At 39.2% G+C, this 21,954-nt stretch overlaps 1 protein-coding gene across 5 annotated transcripts in view; it reads right to left on the bottom strand.

Annotated features, from left to right (window-relative positions):
• Positions 1-21,954, bottom strand: part of P4HA2 (prolyl 4-hydroxylase subunit alpha 2) — a 1,028,898-nt gene that overhangs the window by 728,696 nt on the left and 278,248 nt on the right. The window contains exon 2 of one of the 5 annotated variants that reach the window (XM_044069195.1): positions 4,708-4,867. The exons of the other annotated variants lie outside the window; for them this stretch is intronic. Coding sequence (XP_043925130.1) covers positions 4,708-4,757 — 50 coding nt within the window. The 5' untranslated portion in view covers positions 4,758-4,867. The remainder of the gene's footprint in view (positions 1-4,707; positions 4,868-21,954) is intronic. 5 annotated transcript variants of the gene reach the window in all.

Here is a 21,954-nt window from a genome sequence, read left to right as displayed (position 1 = left end):
CTTGTGCAGAATCTTTTCAATTGATAATTTTGAGGAGAAGCAAATAGATCTATGTCTGGGCTCCCCCATTTCTTTGTTATCATGCTGAAGACTTGTGGATCTAGTTTCCACTCGTGAGGATCCATAAGGTTTCTGCTTAAATAGTCTGCCAGAGTGTTTTGCTTTCCTGGCAAGAATTGAGCTTGAAGATGTATTTGGTAAGTCAAAGTTGTGTCCCACAGTACCATGGCTAATCTGCAAAGGGGGTATGAGTGTGTGCCCTCCTGCTTGTTTATATACCACATGACTGTGGTGTTGTCCGTCTTTATCAGTAGTTGTCCTGGATGAAGTAAAACTTTGAAGGCTGTTAGGGCATTTTGAACAGCTAGCATCTCTTTCCAGTTGATATGTAGATGTTTTGGGGTCCATATGCCCTGAATGCATCTTCCCACCATGTGAGCCCCCCAGGCATAATCTGATGCATCTGTTGTCAAGGTTTGGCTGGTAGGGGGAAGAGTGAAGGCCCGTCCCATGTTTTGGTGACATGCCTTTGCCCACCATAGAAACTCCTGTTGTAGGCAGGGAATGAGAGGAATCATTGTTTGCTGACTGTGACAATGTTGAATCCATAAACTTTTTAGGTACCATTGAAGTTTCCTCATATGCAGTCTTGCATATGGAATCAATAGGATGCAGGATGCCATGAAGCCCAAAACCTGCAGAATTTGTCTTGCAGTTAACTGGGTTTTTGTTGCCATCAGTCAGTAATGTAAGTAAGTAGTCAGTTGCCTTTGCTTGTCTGGCGTGAGGTAAGCCATCTGGGCAGTTGTATTCAAGTTTGCACCCATGAATGTTATCTTTTGAGAGCGTACCAGTTGTGATTTATTTTCGTTTGTGTACCCTAGGCATGTTAGAAGCCTTTTCACAAACGCCAGGTGTTGAAGAAGAATGTCCTTGTTCTCTGCTTGTATGAGACAGTCATCCAAGTAAGGATATATTTGTACACTTCTTTATCTGCAAAATGCAATTACTGGTGCCAGGAACTTTGTAAAGACCCTGGGCGCAGTACATAAACAAAAGGGCAGTGCAGAGAATTGGTAATGCATTAAGCCAGCCTTGAATCTGAGGTATCTTCTGCACAATTGTCTTATTGGGACATGCAGGTATGCCTCTTTTAGGTCTAATGTCACCAGCCAAGCATACTTGCCCAGCATGGGCAGAAGTTGCGGCACAGTCAGCATTTTGAATTTTGGAATGTCCAGGTATGTGTTCAAAATCGATAACTCCAGTATTAGCCACCAGGCCTTGTCCTTTCTGGGTACCAAGAACAGTCTTGAGTAAAAACCTTGTCCTTTTTCCTGTTCTGGTACTGGCTGAATGGCCCCAATAGTCATGAGGGACGTAACCTGTTTCTGTGCCTCTGCCCATTGATTTTTTGGCAGATCTGGCCAACCGTTTGCCACTGGCAGAGTATGGAAATGGAATCTGTATCCATGTGATACTATGTTTAGCACCCATTTGTCCTGGGTTATTAACTGCCAATTTTGAGCAAAAAGTGCTAATTTTCCCCCTAAGGGTGCTGTCAAAAGATAAGTGCTTGGTGTAGGCAGAGGGAAGTAATTTGGACTCTTTTCTGTAGGTTTGCGCTTTATCTCCTCCAGATTTGGAGGTAGAAGCATCCCATTGCTTTGACCTGTATGAATCTTGGGCCTGGTATCTGGAACACTTAGGGCATCTGGATTTGCCCCTTTAAGCTCTGTCTGACACAGGAAAGGACCAATTTTTTGTAGGCCAGTGTATACTGAATCTTGGTGGCTGCACTTGTAAGAAGTCTTTTACAGTTTGCATAGACTTAGCTTTGTCTTCCATTTTCTTTAAAACGTCTTCTGCCTTAACAGAGTATCATGCTGTAAAGGTGCATCTAGCAATTTAGCTTTAACGTGACCAGGCAAATTTTATTCCTTTAACCAGGCATGCCTCCTAATCACAGATCCAGTAACTGCGGCCCTGCAGGAGGCCTCTAAGGAATCAAAACCACATTGCAAAGTATGCTTTCCAACTTGTTCAGCTGCATGCAATAATTCCTGCAATTCTTTATTTTCTGCACATTCAGAAATCGACATAATTTTCTGTTTCAGCAATCCCATAACATGTTGTTGGTACTTGAGCATATGAAATTGAGAATTTAAGGCCCTAATTGCCAAGGTTGCAGATGTGAAACAAATAAAACTTTTACAAACAATGAAAAAAAGAAAAACGGAGGCTACAAATCACGCCAGTCAGATAGGAATCAGATTTCTTTACTAAACTTAGTAAGCGCTTTCATGCAAAACGTTGCTTGCACTTCTTCAGACAAAGTTAGAATAAAACACATGGCATTTTATATACAAATACCTAAACCAAGCCCTAAATTAATTAATTAACTTGCCCATAATTTAATCAACAATTTTACAACAATAAATAGCTGGTTTAAAGCTACAAGGTGCATAAAAAATGTTATTCAACAATACCAACTACCTAAAACATGTTTTTAAAATGTAGCTCATTTTTGTATATACAGGAAAATCGAATAATTCATTATACATTTTTATATATATGTATACACAAAATAAAAATGAAGTAAAATGCTTAATCATTTAAATATACTAACAAATTATTATTGTGTATATGTAGAAATACTATATATATAAAAAAAATCTATCTCTCCAAAGCTTTAATGTTAAGCAAACATTTAATGGAACACATATCATTGATGCCTGCAGGAGGCCTATAAGGAATCAAAACCACATTGCAAAGTATGCTTTCCAACTTGTTCAGCTGCATTAAATACCATGGCCTCTGGGATTTTTATTTTCTGCACATTCTGAAATCAACATCCTTTTCTGTTTCAGCAATCCCATAACATGTTGTTGGTACTTGAGCATATAAAATTGAAAATTTAAGGCCCTAATTGCCAAGGTTGCAGATGTATAAACCTTTTTTCCCCATCTGTCCAGTGCCCTTGAATCTCTGTCAGATGGGGTAGGGTTTTTTGCTGTTGAGGCCTTAACTCCTTTGGACCCTGTGAAATAGTTTCAGGATCAGCAGCAGGGTTTCTAAATAAAAATTTATGAGCGTCAGGGACCCTGTAATATCCATCAGGCTTGCTGGGAGCCGGAGGTAAGGAGTCAGGGGTCAAACTTGACTCCGAAAACACATCATCCACAATGTCTAAAACAGGGGGTATATGGCTAAAGGCCTGTGCTGAGGGAGAAGAAGGAAATCCCTGAGCCTCTTTTTTGATTCTGAGAAATCTTGACTCTCCCAATGAAAATGCTCCCTCAAAGTATGCAAGGTTTCTCCAAATGAATAATCCTCAGGAGGTGATGCAGATGGTATAGACTCCTCTGCATCAGAATCCTCATAGGGAGGTATAGATAATTCCTGATCAGAAGAGGAATCAGAAGAAATAGAAACCTGATCTGAAGATTCATAATCAGTGTCTTGCCTAGGCCTCTTATCTGGAGGGGGATGAGAACCCCTGGATCAAGGTAATAAGGTCTTCAGCCATTTTGATCATCTGTTTTTTAGGCATAGAGGCCTGTGCACGTGGCTCATGTGTCGGTTTTTTAGTTTTAGAATTTGCTTTTGTCTTTGGTTTTGCAGCTGTCGTCGATTTGATATACAAATGTTGAGGCCTGAAAACACCCTCCGAAGCCGATGCCTGCTCAGCAGCTCCGGACCCATCTGAGTGAGATACATCCGTGGGTCCAATGAGTATCTCACGGCATGCCGGACTCCACATGGGTGTCGGTAGGGGCCTGCGACTCGAAAGTAGCGGGTATCAGGGGCTGCGAAAGCACCTCACTGAGTACCAGGGACTGGCTTAGCAGAAGCTTCGTCGTCGGATTTGGACCTCGACTGTCTCTCTTTGTCCTTTTCTTTGTGCTTTTTATATACTCCGGTAGTGGGATTGCTATCCGACGACATTTTTGGGTAGTTAAATCTGTTTCCAAAATACTTTGAGGCAAAGATATACTGATGCTTAATAGTGTGTTGGTTAAATCTAGCACAAAACCGACAACCAGGCACGTTGTGATCAGGGCCTAGGCAAGGAATACAGTATAAATGGAAATACTTATGAGGTATTTGCTTCCCACAAGTAATACAATTATTAACTTTTTCTGACATCGGAATGGAGCAAGAAAAAACTTTCCCCAACGGGGTACTTAGCTTTAGTGAAGACTTCGGTTCTGAAACTGAAACTCAAATATTTCAGGAGTCGGACGACTGGCACTTGCGAAATGCTTCTGCTTCGGGCACCGCGCGGCAAGAAAGACAATGGCATCGGCTGCATGTTTTATACCCCTGACGACAGCAACATGCTCTCAGTAGAGAAATACAGTATTAACATTAAGTAGACAGCTTTTCCATTTGAAAGGGAAATGGGGGGATGTGTGTCATATAGATGCAGCTAGGAAGATTCCTTTCTTTGTATTAACAGCAGCTGATTGCAGTCAATTAAGTGGGCTTATTACCCTTCTTGTTAGATAAAAACTATGTAATTATTTATATAGAGTGTGTTTAATGAGGTTACATTGATAGGGGTGATGTTTTATGCTGGGGAACACATTACTGCAACACCTAAACAGTTTCTTTTTTTTTTCTTTTAAATGCACTAAATTCCAGCTTTTAACATGCGAGCACCTGTTAAAAAGGCTTTTTCTTCAAACTGCATACTTCACTAACCTTGAGACTTGTATTGGCGCCATAAAGTTGAAAAGCTTCACTAGAACCATTCCTCGAGCGTTTCTACAGCTTCCCCGAGCCCTGAGGACACTGTATGAGCATGGGAACTGAAAGACTAAGCCAGATGACCTTTGAACTCATGTCGCACACTGTTTAGCATCTGCGACAAAGGAAAATGGTGTCTCAGTGCTGTATAACCATTTTTAAGAAGATTGCAGCTTATTTAGACTCGAAAAACTGTAAGTTACAGTTTATAACTTAAAAAGAAGCTGTATTCTATTATTTTAATGATGTTCTTGCATTTAAATAATCATCTTCCTGTTTAATCACAGAAATACTGGCTTGTATTAACCTCATAGCATTTAGTTGTCAGGAATGTGTTTCACATGTCATGGGAGAAATGATTCAATAAATTATGCATGGTAGTTCATAGGTTCATAAACCGTGGTGGTGGTGCTGCGGTAGCATTGTCGCCTCACAGTTAGACGTTGCACATTCGATTCTCAGTTAGAGCGTCTTCTGTTTGTCAACATGCGTGAATGGGCGTTCCTTCATTGAAGGTTGTCCGTTAGGCCCGGCAAGCCAGCACATAAAAATCTACTGCCAATCATTAGTGGAACGGAGTTCCGCTGTGGCGACCCCTAACCGGGAAAAGCCGAAAGACAGTTCATAGGTAGGTACTAGGCTATCGGCCCAAGGGCCTATGTAAGCCTAGCCAACAAGGTTCCCTGGCTTACACCACCCTATCTTCCTGTGCCACTGTCAAGCAGAGACATAGAAGTGAACCCCGGGGTGTATTTGCTATTTCCCATCCACTCAAGATTTTTCTTGAAGAGTGCTAATGAAGAACTTTGCTTGACATAGATGGGTAGCCTGTTCCAGAGTATGGGAAGTCTCTGTGACAGGAATATATCCCTCCAGCATGTTCTGTTTATTGTGGTGACAAGGTTTAGGTCCCTAAAGCATGTAGCTCAGAGGGATTGGGATTTCTTTAGGTGTAGCATGTCCAACAGCTCTGGGTTTGACATAGCTTTATATATTAGGCAGAGATCACCTCGGAGTAGGCGATATGCTACGGAGTAAAGCTGGAGTTTTTTGAGGCAGTCAGGGCATTTAGGGTAGGGCATATAGGGCATTTGTTTGAGGCCAGTAATCCTCTTTGTGAGGTACTTCTGTGGTCTTTCCAGCTGCTGTAGAGGTCTTGTGAGGTACATTCCAAAAGGGGCGTTGTACTCTATAATGGGTCTAATGAGTGTCAATTAGAGGGGAACAATAACCTCTTTTTTCCTGGATGAGAACCCTTTTATGATGAGGTGTGCCACGTAGAAGGACTTCCTGACTACTGTGGCGATGTGACTATCAAAGGAGAGACTACTGTCCACCTGGGTCCCAAGGTCCCTTATCACACATTTGGTGTTAAGTAGACTGCTGCCTATGTGGTAGTTCATGGGTAGAGAGTTTTTACCAAAGGGGATGACACTGCACTTTTTGGCATTGAGCTTGAGGCCATGGCTTTGACACCAGGCATCTGTCTCAGCAAGGCCCTTCTGTAGGATGTCCACATCATTTGACTGCAAACTTCGTTATCCAGAGGCCTTTTGTGTTAGCCTGTACTTCAGAGAAGTAGATACCAAACAGGAGAGGTCCCAGAACGGAACCCTGTGGTACTCCAATTGTCACTGCTTTGACGTCTGATTTGGAGTCTGCAACTTTTACAGTGTGGGTTCTGTCAGTGAGCCAGTTGGCAACCCATCTTGTGATTTAGGGATTTATACCTAGTTTAGCTATAATTCCAGAATGAGGGATGGTGTCGAAAGCCTTGGCAAGGTCAAGATAGGCTGTGTGAACCACCTTACCCTCATCTACGGCTTTGGCGACTGCAAAGAAGTCAATCAGGTTCAGGAGGCATTATCTGCCTTTCACAAACCCGAACTGGGTGGGATCCAGAGTTTGGAGGTTACCAATGTCTTTGTTTATGAGTTCCATGATGATGCATTCCATGGCCTTGCAGACCAGGCTCTTCAGGCTAATAGGTCGATAGCTCCTAAGATCAGTGGTGGCTCCCCCTTTGTGGAGTGAGATAACTGTTGCTGTGTGCCATTCAGTGGGCACAAAGCCTGATGCGAGGCTATTATTGAACATGGCGCTTACGTGGGGAGCCAGTTCGTTCTGAAGTTTGTGTAAAATGCAGTCTGGGATGTTGTCCAGTCCCATGGATGCTGTGTTTTTGGCTTTAGAGAGTGCAGCTTTTACCTGCATAGTTGTGATTACAGGGACTCTGCATTCTTCCTGTATAGATATGGGCCCTTTAGGGGGGGGTTAAAGGTTAAAGTTAGCACTGAACCTATCTGCCAGGATGTTGTCAATATCAGTTGGTTCTGTAATTTCCGTGCCGTTGTGCTGTAATTCAGAGCAGATCTGTGTGTTGCCATCGAGATTCTTGACATAGCTATAGAATGCTTTGTGGTTGTCCTTAGAAATAGTGGCGATTTTGTTTTCGTAGCTAGCTTTGGAGGATCTTATAAGGGATCTCAGCTTCTTACTGAGGCTGACCAGGGAGGAGCTCCTCCACTCATGGGATTTTACTCTCTTTTGCAACAGTTTCTTCCTTCTGTTTTACAGTTTGTTTATAGCAGGGGACCACCAGATTGGCTTCCTTTTTTTGGAGGATAGTGTCTTGGTTCTGTTTGGGATAGCACGAGCCATGCACTTATGTAAGTGCTTATAGAGTGCATTTGTGTAGGATTCAGCAGTTGTAACTGTATTGTCCATCTGCATGGGTGTCATGAAGTTTACCACTTCTGTCTTAAGAAGCATGAAGTTGGCTTTGGAGAAATTATTAACAGTGGTTTCCTTAATGGGGGGGTGGGGGCGGGATGTGGATATCAAGGGTGATTAGCTTATGGTCAGATCGGACCAAGAAGGAGTTGACTTCAGGTGTGGAACACCGGTCACTCATGTTGGTAATGACTAGGTCTAGGATACTGTTGCCCCAGTGGGGGTGTGGATAAGCTGATACAGGGCATTGGAGTTTATGAATTCCAGAAAGCGTTGAGCTAAGGAGTTGGTATACGAGTAGTTTTCCCAGTTAATGGTGGGGTAGTTGAAGTCGCCCATTATTAGGGTGTGTGGTTGAACCCTAATATTTTCCAGTACATCAAGAAAAGAGGAGTGGGAATCCTGGGGCATGTGGGGGATCTGTAGCAATACAATTTGGACTGCAGTTTTGCCCAGAGTTAGTTGCACTTGGATAACCTCGGATGCATTATGCTGAGCAACTAGCCTGGTGGTGTGGATAGCCTCAATGAATATGGACACACCTCCGCCTTTGGTGTTTCGGACCAGGTTACATGGCCGAAAAGTGTGGTATGAGTTCTAGCCTGGTAGTGCAGGGGTGCTCTCTGGAGCCTTGAACCAGGTCTCAGTCACTGCACAGATATTGATGTTCTCCATTTTAATGAGTGCCTCGAGTGAGTGCATTTTGAGATTTAGACTTCTAGCATTGAGTAACATTACCCTCAGTTTTTGCTTGCCTGTTCCTGTTACGGTGGTGAATTTGTTATTTGAACCTTGCCTAAAATAGCACTATAGAGGCAGCAAGAGCCTTAGCCAGTATCCGGAATCCCAGGGGCGACAGGTGCAGGCCATCTGTGGCACAGCATCGTGGTCTGTCGACCATGTCATCCCAAGCAGGCAGATACTGGATCCCCTTAGAATGACACCAGAAGCTTAGCCAATTGTTGAAGTCAATCATTTTGTCCTTGTACTGTGGTATCATTCTGGGTGATGGCAGAATGCTTCTCAGGGCTAGGGTCATACCTGCCTGGGCTACAAGATCGGAGAGCTCTTCCATGTCTCTTTAGATGTAGTCTAGGGAGGTACGTCTCAGGTCATTCACACCAACATGGACAATGACGGAGTCATATTTGTACTTGTTGTGGAGTGACCTGAGTGCGTGGGTTATGTAGCGGATCCTGGCACCCGACAGGCAGCTGACAGTAACCTTCTCCTTGTTTAGCCTGGTGAGTGGGACATCAGTGTGCCTGACTATAGAGTCACCTATGACTAGTGTGCTGGGTACATTGTTTTGCCTTATTGGCTGTGGTTGAGTGGCACACTGAGTCTGTGGGCTATGTGTCATTTGGGTTGTGTTGGGGGATGGAGGTTGCTTGCGTTTCTGCTTTGGAGGTCTCTGTTGCTTAGAGAGATTATTACTGAGAGCCTCAGTGAATGTTTTTGTGTTACTATGTGTGGATTTTGGTGGTGTAGATTTAGTGAGACTATGTGATGAGTGTAGTGTGGTGCAAATGTTTACTTTCTCCTCATGACTGTCAAGTTCGGTCTTGGTTGGAGAGAGCTTTACCTCCAGTTTGGCTAGATAAGTGCATCTCTCACAGGTTGTAGTGTTGGGTGGTAGGAGGAGAGGGTTGTCTGTGTACATGAGGCAATTTCTACATTGCCTCAAGATGCTCAGATTCATCAGATAGACAGGAGCGAACACTGGGAGCTGACCCATGGGCATGCCTGAATAAAAAACTATTTTCCTCTAGATAAGTGAGGAAAGTGAGTACAAGAACTGTTTTTCTCTAAGCAAGTGAGAAAAGTACAAAAACTGTTTTCCTCTGGGTAATGTGGAAGGTTGAGTGCTATAGTAATTAGTAGCTTATTTAGCACTTAAGTTCTGAATAAGTGCTGACCACGAATAAGCAAATTTAAGTGCTAGAACTAAAAATCTGTATCTGCACTAGACAGGTTACAGGACAGAAACAAGTGCAAATGTAGGCTTTCAAATCAACGTTGAGAGAGATGGAAGAGATTGCCCAAACAGTCAATAACTACAATTTCTGGGCCAGAACTACTCCTTATGTGGTAGTCAGGTTACCTAGTGCTTACCACTTCCACTGATAAGCTAGAAGGCTTCCCTCCAACACAGAAAGTTTTTTTTTAATACAGTTTCTGATACGAAGTTGTTTTTATATTGCCAGTAATGTGATGTATTCAGAGTTATACTATTAATGCTACATCATTACATTCACCTGCCTATTTCTTCACAATGCATGCATAACTTGCTACTCATTATGTTAACTGCACTACTTATTTAATAAGAAAGCTTCTATAGCTGTCAAATGCATTGCACAGTAGTTACAGTTTTGAAGGTTCATTTCTGAATAGGATTTGATTTGCTAGAGTTCAGGCAGGTTTTGAGTAGGTAATACATGAGAAACTATCTCCCCATTTTATTTTTTTGCATGGAGTATAAGAAACACAGTTACTTATATAAAGTACCTTGTTTTAATAGAGGATATAGTTTATGTAAAGATTTTACACATGAATGGTACTATATCTCCCATATTTATGTTGATAATTTAAAGATATGTATAAAAGTTTAGGTAGAAGTTTATAATTCAGTTCTAAGGGCAAGTTTATTTCATTACTAACTAGTTATATGTTCAGCTTTAATAACTAAAATGTATAAACAAATCTCACTAAGTTTTACTAGATGCTGATTAAGCATGATAAACCAAACACCTCTCATACTTTTATGCTGCAATGTATATAAGTTAATAGATGTTATCTGATATCCAATATGAGATTAATCTATAGTGGAAGTTATGTTTGACTTTAATTAATCTTTATGTCTACTAATCTATTAAATAGTATATTTAGGTACATATAATCCCTATCTAAACATCTACATCAGTGGATTAAGATAATTTTTGAGTGAGAAGTGGAAGGGGGAGAGGGATGTGGGATGGGAAATGTAATGAGATATTCTTAAAGCGCTTTAAGATCAATAAAGCGCAGAACTATACAATAACATAAATTGGATACCTTAATATTGTACAGAAGAAAGTGAAGAAGAGGAGGGAAGGATGAGAGTATTAGATATAATGTATAACACTTCATTTTACACTTACTTTATGACAAATGCAGATAGTTTTTATAAATGTAAATAATAGGTTTAGTTTCACGATAAACTATTATTTATGTTCTTTGCTTCTTTATATTTTATTTTGTATTAGGAAGATATAATTAGTGACTTCAGTCAGATTAATCAGCATAAAGTTATATTGTTTGTTAGAAGTGAGTATATTTCACTTTCATATACGCTGTATGGAGATATGCTGCGTTTTTTTCCTTTTGTATGGCAGTTATTGTGAATCAATTCATATTTATATCATTAAAAGGTTTCTTCTCATATTTAATCTGTATAAGCATTTAAATGAAGGCAAAAGCACTTGATGGATATTGACGAGAGTCTTAGGGTGTGAAGATGGTGGTTTGGATTATGCATTCTTCAAACCAGGAATCTATCTTTCCATGTTTAGGATTGTGTACAGTTACACTTGTTTCATTAGATATATTTTGTTTTAAATTCGAGCCCATAACAAACTTTAAAAATGCCATTTGTCTCTCTATAGATGCATACATATAAATGTTTATCCTTAAATATTAATGGCCTTAACAATCCCATAAAAAGAGGAAGTCTATCAAAATATTTGAAAATTAATAAAATAGACATAGCATTTCTACAAGAAACACACTTTATTAAAAAGGACTTAGAATATCTTTCAACGGTTACACAACACTTGTGGAATCTCATTTCTAGGCCAAGAGAAGAGGCACTATGATACTGTGGAAAAAATCTTTACCGATGCCCAAAATAGTAGATACTTTTTCAGAGACGAATGGTATGTTATGTTTAGTATTGCAAGACTGAATAAAAGATACATCACTTTAACTAGTACATATTGGATCCCGGGTATCGGTGCAGGAACTGCTAATAAATATTTAGAATTACTATCTATTAAAGCCAAAGGAGACATAGTTTATGCTGGAGATTTTAACTATATTCTTACTAAAAAGGATATTAACAAAAATAACTTCAAATTGTTTGCTCCAGCTAAAACATGTTATCAATTCTTCAAATCTGAGACACATGTATGATATAAAAGAACCAGAATCATTAACCTACACACACTACTCATATAGATATGGAACAGAGACAGCTATTGACAAAGTATTAATTTCTAACAGTCTAATTTCTAAAACTCATGACGTTTTAATTAGTTCTTGCCCTTTGTCAGATCACAATGCTCTTTTATTCAAGATTAACATCAGTCCTAAAGATCTGATAGCTTGGCAAACATTACCTGCTTACACTGTGAAACTCAATGGGTTTAAAGACTGGTTCTTAAATGAAACTAAGTCATTTCTTGCCATCAATGACAACAATGAGACTTCTAAGACTATTGTTTGGGATTCATTAAAATCATATCTTTATGGTAAAATAAAAAAACTGGTATTTAAACAAAAGGAACAATGGGATGATGAGCTAATAACATTACAAACAAAAATTGATGCACTAAAAACAGAATTTAAATAACAAAGATATAAATACAAAACTCTGAACTAAAAATATTAAATGCAAAGTATGTAGAAATTTTGAATCATAAAGTGGCTATAAATCTAGAGAGGCTTAAATTACAATCATACTCTGCAAATCCAAAAAATCTGCATAGATTGGTAGTTAAATAAAAAAATCAGCTAATACAAGCTACATAAAAGAACTTACTGACAACACAAGGAACAATCATAGGCAAGTGACAGACTTAAAGGAAATCTCAGAAATGTTTAGATCTCATCATGAGGCATTAAATAAGCAGAATTTTTATTGGATGATTAACATTATTTAAATGCTTTTTTTAATAGCACATGATGTTCTAATGAAATCTACCATGAATAGATGAAAGCACTCAACCTAGATATCATTAAAGGAAGTGAAATTTTATAGCTTCAGTGTCTTTTTGGGAACAGATACCAACTTCAACCAGGGACATTACTTATTTATTGGTAGGCATTAAATAATGCTAATTCAGATTCTAACACTCTAAAAGAAAAGTTTGACTGAAAATGTTAATAAGAAAGTAACCAATGAACAAAACATCAAACTTATAAAAAGCTTACTAATAGATGTTAAGGAAAATATTACAAACATTAAAAGCAACAAGGCCCCAGTAATAGATGGTATTATTGGTGAATTTTATAAACTTCTTCCTGATGAAACTCTAAAAAGTCTAGTAGCAGCTTTTGAGGAATTTAGAAAGTCTGAAAATCACTTTCCCTCATGGAAATATGCCATAATCTCTCCCATTTTAAAGCAAAACATGGATCCCAAACTAGTAACATCATACTGCCCTATATCTCTATTGAACATTGATTATAAAATTTTCACCTCAATTCTTGCTAAAAGATTAAACCAATTCTTTCCAAAATTAATAGCAGAAGATCAAACAGGCTTCATATCGAACAGGAAAGTTCAAGACAATGTCATCAAAATTCTATCCTTAATAGATATAGTGAATAAGAGAAATAAAGAATTATCCATTATTAGTTTAGATCTGGACAAAGCTTTCAACTCTATTACTTGACCTTATTTATATAAAGTACTAGAATCATTTAATTTTTCGCCTGATTTTATAAAATTAATAGACAATCTATATGAAAATTCTGTGTCTTACATCAAAATTGCGGCTTACTTGTCCACTTAAATCAAAATATTAAAAGGAACTGAACAAGGCTGCCCACTTTCACCCCTACTATTTGCCTTAGCAGTGGAACCATTAGCCAACTACATCAGAAATGACACTAATATTGTTAGTTTTGATATTAATTCTTATCACTCTTGTAAAATACAACTTTTCACGGATGAGATTCTGTTAACTATTGGGAATATAGATTATTCAATGCACCATATTACAAAATCTCTAAAAAATTTTGAAGAAATCTCAGGCTTAAAATTCAACAGTAACAAAATGAAAACTATACTGTTAAACATAAAAAAATCAGCACCATATTAGAAAAACACAGTGATTTTTAACTGGAAAAATGACACCTTCAAATATCCAGGTGTGCAGATAAAAACAAATTGGAAAGACATTATATATTCGAATTATAATAATCTGATAACTGTGGTTAAGGAAGATCGAAGTAAGTGGGGGAAAATGTTTTTCTCTATGGAAGAAAAATTATCCTTAATAAAAATTTGTATCTTACTAAAAATGTTATTCATATTTCAGAGTAGAATAGGCGGACCTCCAAAAAATTAATACAACAACTCAACTCACTTCTGTTTAAACGTTTATGGCATCCACTGAAACCAAGAATAAGATATGATTGGCACTGTTGGAAATGGGATACGGAAGGCATTGTATTTCCAAAATTAGAACTTTACGCTGAAGCAGCTACACTTATTGAGTCACTGGTTAAGTAATAAGTATACATCAAACTGGAAGAAACTGCATGAAATATATTGTTTTCTAACCTTGATGAGACAATAAATAATGACTTGTTTACAGATAATAAGATGTTTTTGGTTGTAAAAGACATAATTTTTAAAGAAAATAGAATTGAAAGATACCCTAGTTGCATCAGCTACATATTAAACAATTTTAAAAAGCTAATGAACAGTAACTATAAGACAAGACATCTCCTATTCTTAATATTTCTGGTTGCATGGACGAGAAAATGTCTAGATTCATTTAATAGAGGGAAATTAATGGTGATGAAGGAAAATGGTCTAATATATTGATACCAATTCATTGGCAGCAAAGATATATATGACACAAATAGCCTTATGGCTGGGTATAATTATAATCAAAATAATTGGTTAAATATCCAGATTTTGAGAGAACATCTACTAAACAAGCTCAAATTAAATCAAGTGATCGATGTTTCACTTTAGGTTCATAGGTAGGTACTAGGCTATCGGCCCAAGGGCCTACGTAAGCCTAGCCAGCAAGGTACCAAAGCTTACGCCACCCAAGAAAGTTATTTTTCTGTGCCACTGTCCAGCAGCGACACAGAAGTGATCCCCGGGTTGTATTTCCTATTTCCCATCCACTCATCAAGATTTTTCCTGATGAGTACTAATGAAGAACTTTGCTTGACATAGATGGGTAACTTGTTCTAGAGTATAGGAAGTCTCTGGGACAGGAATCTCTCTCTCCAGCGTGTTCTGTTTATTGTGGTGACAAGGTTTAGGTCCCTAGAGCATGTAGCTTGGAGGGATTGGGATTTCTTTAGGTGTAGCATGTCCAACAGCTCTGGGTTTGACATAGCTTTATATGTTAGGCAGAGATCACCTCAGAGTAGGCGATATGCTAAGGAGTAAAGCTGGAGTTTTATTTGTTTTTATATCCAAAAGTAATCTTTCTTTTCTGTGAAGTGAATATGACTAACCACAACACAGGCTTTTCATTATCTAGGATTTACAAAACACTAAGAGCAGACTTACAAATACCAGAAGATTATTTATGGAGTTATATTGAAAAATTAAATAAAGCTACATTTTCACACTCTGATAGAGCCTTGACATTAAAATCAGTTAACAACACAACCTCATCTCCTTTCTGGAAAATTTCCACTTGGAAGTTTATTCATAGGATCTACATTACCCCTCATAAATTAGCAGTGATCTCGCATACTAGTACTCATAAATGTTGGAGATGTGAAGAAACTTTGTGTGCTGACTGGGCACATATCTTTCTTGAATGCAAAAGGGTTACAACCTTTTGACAGGAATTTAAGTCCTTTGCAAAGGCTTTATGGTCTGACAAATGTGACATTTCAGATTCTTTGATATTATTTAATGCACAGATACCAGTACATATTCCAAAGACACAAGTGCATCTTCTCTGGTCTCTTCTTCCAATCGCAAGGAAAATTATAACATCAAACTGGAAAAGTAGAAACATCCTCTCTTTTTCTGAATTTATTTTACTGGCCAAAACTGTATGTAAAAGAGAACGGTTTACCCTTGATTTAAGATCAACAAAAGTAACTCATAAGAAATCATCATGGACAAAACTAAAGAATTTATTAGATAAGATGTAAGATATACATCGTAAACTTTGTATGTTATGGGCTTTGTAAATAGTTGTGTTGTATATAGTTTTGCTTTATTCAATTTGTTTAAATGCACAGATTTCTTTTTTTGTTTATAAAAATTCAATACAAATTGTTTCAAAAAAAAAAAAAAGAAAGAAAGAAAAATAAATAACTACAGAGACACAGCCCACAATATTCAATTAAACAATTAAATTCACAGAAAATAAAATGCAGTACAATCTTTAATACTGCAAGTTTATACTTAACTCAGCTACTAATGCAGTTGATTGTAGGTATGTAGCAGAAGCCAAACAACTCAGATATTGAGCAGTAATACGGAAGACAAGTACAAGGCAGGCCAGATGACACCATGAAAAGTACTACTAATTCCTCCTTACACATGGTCATTCCGATTTCTCATTTATTTCCTGCTGGCACCAGCAAGACAACAATTGATATGCGCTATATCTTTAAGAAGCATGTCAAGGCTGTACGTGCATATATAAATTCCAGACACATGCAATCCCTAGTGCCATTTTGAAAGAGCAGCCAGAATGAGGGCATGCATGATGGCAGTTGTTAGTTTGTATAAAAGTTACTTACTTAAGTTAAAGTCAGTAATCTTCTATAGTGATGTGTTTATATAAAATAAAGCTGCTTGAACAAAACCCACAAAGACTCTTCTATTGTATAAAAAACAGGAGAGCGGCATGGTGTTAGAAGTGGGATCACAGAGAATAAAATCCAGAGCCATGAGGTGCAGACACAACAGTGAACATAAAAACATAAAAAAGAGAAACGAGCACAAAAAGAACCAGAAAAGAATCAAAGGTAATAAGAAGTAGCACAGACTGTTTATTTGATAGAAAAGACAAAATGGGGCATTACAAGGGCACAAACCACATTGTTAAGCAAACAGAGGGCAAGAAAAATTTGTTAACTAAAGGAAATGTTTAAAGTAAAGGTATTTGATGAAAAGATTAACAGTAAAACAAAACAAGCATGTTTAAAGCAAAACTGGGCATGTTAAGAGTAAAACGAGCACAAGAAAAGTACATTGGGCATGAAAAGGGCTTAATCGAGCAAAACAAATATAATAAGGGCAAAAAGGGCACAGTAAGCAAAAATAAAGCAAGGTGACTGCATGTGTTTTGGCAAAGTGCTATGTTTTGGCATAACTACAACTTTGTACTGCATCAAAGGCATAACTAAAGTTATCTGAAGTATCTCAAAGTGTATAAAAGTGCTTGCAGTATTTATTTTGAAGAGATTATTGTGTGCAAAGTGCAACTATTTCATGAAATACAGTCAAAGTATAGCCATTTCGAAAAGTTTCCTGTGGTGGGTGTGTCTGTTCACAAAGTGCCACCATTACGGAGTGTTTCTTGCACTGTAAAGAGTTGCCTAGCAAGGTACCGCCATTTTGAGGACATTTCAATGTTCGCTGTGCAGTTATTCGCAAAGTGCAATTACTCTGACATATTACTGAGTTTAGAGCAAGAGATGTCCAGTTTATTCGCATTGTGCAGTTATTTAAAATGCTTTTTAAAATATTGATAAAGGACTTTAGCATTGCAAAAAAACAATAGTATTACAGTACCCGAGAGTTTATTTCATTTGCATCGTAAAGTTGTTTGAGATGTTTCTTAAAATGATGACAAATGACTTCAGCAATGCAAAAACTATATTTTCGATATTCAGAATTTTAAATTTGTATGTAATTTGTGCAGCTTTTCTCCCTGGGCCTCCACTGAAAATGGGTCTTTTTGGCAAAGTAGATTTTCCCGGTCAACAAATGTCAAATAAATATATTACAAGAGTGTTAAAGTGCCCGAGAAGTTTATTTCGCAAAGTCTAGTTATTCAAAGGTATTAGGAGTTTGTCCATTAGCATAATTTCAAAAAGCTCAAAAGGTATAAATTCAGAAGCACAAAGGCACTGGACAAAGTTACAAACATTGGCATCATTTTTTGGCATATATGCATGTATGTTTGTTTGTGCTTATCTGCAAAACCCTTCACTGGTATGTGTTAATATGGCAGATGAATTTCAAAAGTCCCTACCACTTGTATGTATCAGAATATTGCAGAGAATTGTAGAATATTTGAGCAAGAGTACAATATTTTTATACAAGTGCTTATGCAGAGCACCAGGGCATTCATTTTGCAAAATCTAGCTGGGTCAGAGGCCATAGAAAGAGAGCATTCATTTGTGTATGCACAGCACAGTTGTGTACACTTACCATAAATGTAGATGTTCAAGTGTATTCATAGTTGCAGTCATTAAATTTGGGTAATCCTGCTGACAGGTTGCCTTCAGCTGGCCTGAATTCCAAAGTCTTGGGTCCTGCGTCGGCTGCTGTCGCCCCTTCCCTGACGTCAGGAGTATAAAAGAAGCAGCCAACGCCATTTTCTTCAGTTTTTCTTGCCCCAGATGTCAGGTGCCCCCAAAAAGGGTAGCCAAACTTTATATATATATATTCAGAAATACATCAATATACATTTTACCTTCATCTATAAGCAAATACACCACATAGGTAGTATAAATCAGAGAAGGAAAGTTAAGATCCAAAAGAAAAAAGGGGGAAGGCAGGTGGGTAACCTGGACTGCAACAGTGAATACACTCGAACATCTACATTTATGGTAAGTGTACACAACTGTACTATGTTCTTAGTGTTTCACTGTTGCAGTCATTACATTTGGGTAGAGTCCCAAAGCTATGGTTGGGAGGCTGGAACTAGACAGCAGTAGGAGCGGCTATGAGGCCCTGCAGAACTGCAGTGGCAAAGCCTGCCCTGGATTTAGAGTAGAGTGGCAGATGATAATGCTTTGTAAAGGTGTGTACTGAACTCCAAGTAGCCACCTCTATTCTCTGGTTGGTACTCCCCTGAGAAAGGCTGCTGAGGTGGCTGCAGCTCTGGCAGAATGAGGCCTAATGCCCTCAGGCACTGGCTTGCCATGGTGTAAGTAGCAGAAATTAATGCAGTGGCCTAACCGCTTAGAAATAGTCTGCTTTGAGATGGGCTTTCCTTGTGATCCTGCAGCATATGTCACTAGTAATTGCTCTGTCTTCCTGAAAGCTTTGGTTCTGTCCAAGTAGAATCTAAGCTATCTGTGTATGTCCAAAGAATGCAGAATTCTCTCCCCATTGTTATGTGGATTTGGGTAAATGGTTGGCAGATGGATGGCTTGGTTAAGAGCCACACTGGACACTACTTTAGGCATAAATGTTGGGTTTGCCCTCAGGGAAACCCTGTCTGGATGAAAAATGATGAAATGTTCCACAGCCATGAGCGCCTGTAGCTCTGAAACTCGTCTTGCAGAAGTAATTGCTAAGAGCAGAGCTGTTTTCAAAGATAAAAACTTCATATCAGCTGGCTCAAAAGGAGGCAGGGTGAGCTTTTCCAAGACATAGTTGAGGTCCCATACAAGTATTGGTAGTCTTCTTGGGAGCCTTAAATTTTTGGCTACTCTGAGGTACTGCCTTAATAAAGGGTGAGAAAAAAGTGGTGGCTCTGTATTGTAATGAGCAGAAATGGCAGAGGCATGGATTTTAATTGATGAAAAAGATAGGCCTTTGTCCAGCATCTCAGTTAAGTATTGCAAAATCTGAGGAATATTTGGTACCGCTGTATCAGTTCCTTGTGCCTGGTTCCAGGCACAGAATCTCTTCCATTTTCCAGCATAAGACTTCCTAGTATTAGGCCTTCTGGCCTCCAGAATGACATCCATCACAGCTTTACTGAGAGGTGTTTTTTGTATGTCTACATTATCCACCATGCTGCCAAGTTTAATGTCCTGAGTTGGTTGTGCATGATCTGATTGTTTTACTGGGACAGTAGTCGAGGTATTTGAGGTAATGTCCAAGCCGGGTATAGAGATAAGTTCCTTAGTATTGGATACCAGTACTGGCACGGCCAGTCTGGGGCAATCAGCATCATCTTTGGCTTCTCCTATCTGACTTTTAAAAGCACCTTGGGGAGGAAAGGCAGTGGAGGAAATGCATATACTGATAGGTTTTTCCAGCTGAAAGATAGGGAGTCCACTTTCCATGCTTATCTGTGATAAGTCCTTGTGTAGAATCTTTTTAGTTGGTAATTGAGAGGGGAGGCAAATAGATCTATGTCCGGGCATCCCCATTTCCTTGTTATCATGCTGAAGACTTGTGGATCCAGCTTCCACTCATGGGGATCCATGAGTTTTCTGCTTAGATCGTCTGCCAGAGTATTTTCCTTTCCTGGCAGGAATTGTGCCTGCAGATGTGCTTAGTAAGTCAAAGCTGTGTCCCACAAGGTCATGGCTAGTCTGCAAAGGGGGTAAGAATGTGTGCCCCCCTGCTTGTTTATATACTACATGACCATGGTGTTGTCTGTCTTTATCAGTAGTTGTCCCGGATGAAGTAGGTCCTTGAAGGCTGTCGGGGCATTTTGAACAGCGAACATCTCTTTTTGATCGATATGTAGATGCATTTGGTTTGAGGACCATGTGCCCTGAATGCCTCTTCCTGCCATGTGGGCTCCCCAGGCATAATCTGATGCATCCGTTGTTAGTGTCTGCCTGGCTGGAAGTAATGTGAATGGCTGTCCCTTGTTCTGGTGATGAGCCTTTACCCACCATCGAAACTCCTGTTGCAGGCAGGGAATGAGACTAATGACTGTTTCCAGGCTGTGGCAATGTTGAGTCCAAACACTTTTTAGGTACCATTTAAGTTTCCTCATATGCAGTCTTGCATATGGAATTAGTAGGATGCAGGATGCCATGAAGCCCAAAGCCTGCAGATTTTTTCTTGCAGATAACTGGGCCTTTGTTGCCAACATTTTGAAATAGGTAGTCAATTGCCTTTGTTTGTCTGGGGTGAGAGAAGCCATCTGGGCAGTTGTATTCAAGCTTGCACCCAGGAATGTTATCTCTTGAGGGTACTAGTTTTGATTTCTTTTTGTTGACTGTGTACCCTAGGCATGTTAGAAGTCTTTTCACAAATGTCAGATGTTGAAGAAGAATGTCCTTGTTCTCTGTTTGAATGAGACAGTCGTTCAAGTAAGGATATATTTGTATTCCTCTTTGTCTGCAGAATGCAATTACTGGTGCCAGGCACTTTGTAAAGACCCTGGGCGCAGTAGATAAGCCAAAGGGCAGTGCAGAGAATTGGTAATGCATTGAACCAGCCTTGAATCTTAGGTATCATCTGCATGATTGTCTGATTGGAACATGCAGGTATGCCTCTTTTAGGTCTAAAGCCACAAGCCAAGCATTCTTGCCCAACATGGGCAGAAGCTGCTGCAAAGTCAACATTTTGAATTTTGGAATTTCCAGGAAAGTGTTCAGAATAGATAGGTCCACTATCAGCCTCCAGGCCTTGTCCTTTCTGGGTACCAAGAACAGTCTTGAGTAAAATCCTTGTCCCTGCTCTTGCTCTGGTACTTGTTGAATGGCCCCCATGTCCATGAGGGATGAGACTTGTTTTTGTGCCTCTGCCCATTGATTTTTTGGCAGATCTGGCCGCCGTTTGCCTTTGGCATAGTATGCAAATGGTACTTGTATCCTTGTGACACTATGTTTAGAACCCACTTGTCCTGGGTTATGATGTGCCAATTTTGAGCAAAAAGTGCTAATTTTCCTCCTAAGGGTGCTGCCAGAACTTAAGTGCTTGGTGCAAGCAGGGGGAAGTCATTGGGACTGTTTTCTGTATGTTTGTGTTCTATCTTCTCCAGCTTTGGAGGTAGAAGCACCCCACTGCTTGGGCCTGTAAGAACCTTGCGCCTGGGATCTGCCCCTAGGACGTCTGGATCTGCCCCTCTGAGGTCTGTCTGACACAGGAAAGGACCAATTTTTTGTAGGCCAGTGTCTACTAAACCTGGGTGGCTGTACTTGTAAAAATTCTTTGACAGTTTGCATAGATTTAGCTTTGTCCTCCATTTTCTTTAACACCTCTTCTACGTTAACACCAAACAAAGTATCATGCTGGAAAGGTGCATCTAGTAATTTAACTTTAACATGATCAGGCAGGTTTTGTTCTTTTAACCAAGCATGCCTCCTAATTACAGAACCTGTAACTGCGGCCCTGCAGGAGGCCTCCAAAGAATCAAAACCACATTGCAAAGTATGTTTTCCAACTTGTTCTGCTGCATACAATACATCCTGCATTTCCTTGTTTTCTGCACATTCAGAATTTAACAACATTTATTGTTTAAGCAATCCCATGACATGTTGCTGATACTTAAGCATATGAAATTGACAGTTTAAGGCCCTTATAGCCAAAGTTGCAGATGTGTAAACCTTTTTTCCCCATCTATCCAGTGCCCTTGAATCTCTGTCAGAGGGGGTTGGGTTTTTTGCAGTGGAAGCCTCAACTCCCTT

Source organism: Protopterus annectens, chromosome 4.part0, assembly GCF_019279795.1.
Source record: "Protopterus annectens isolate FY-2018-M chromosome 4.part0, PAN1.0, whole genome shotgun sequence".
Lineage (NCBI taxonomy): Eukaryota > Metazoa > Chordata > Ceratodontiformes > Protopteridae > Protopterus > Protopterus annectens.
The sequence above is the reverse complement of the archived record's forward strand: the minus strand, read 5'-3'. Positions and strand labels throughout refer to the sequence as shown.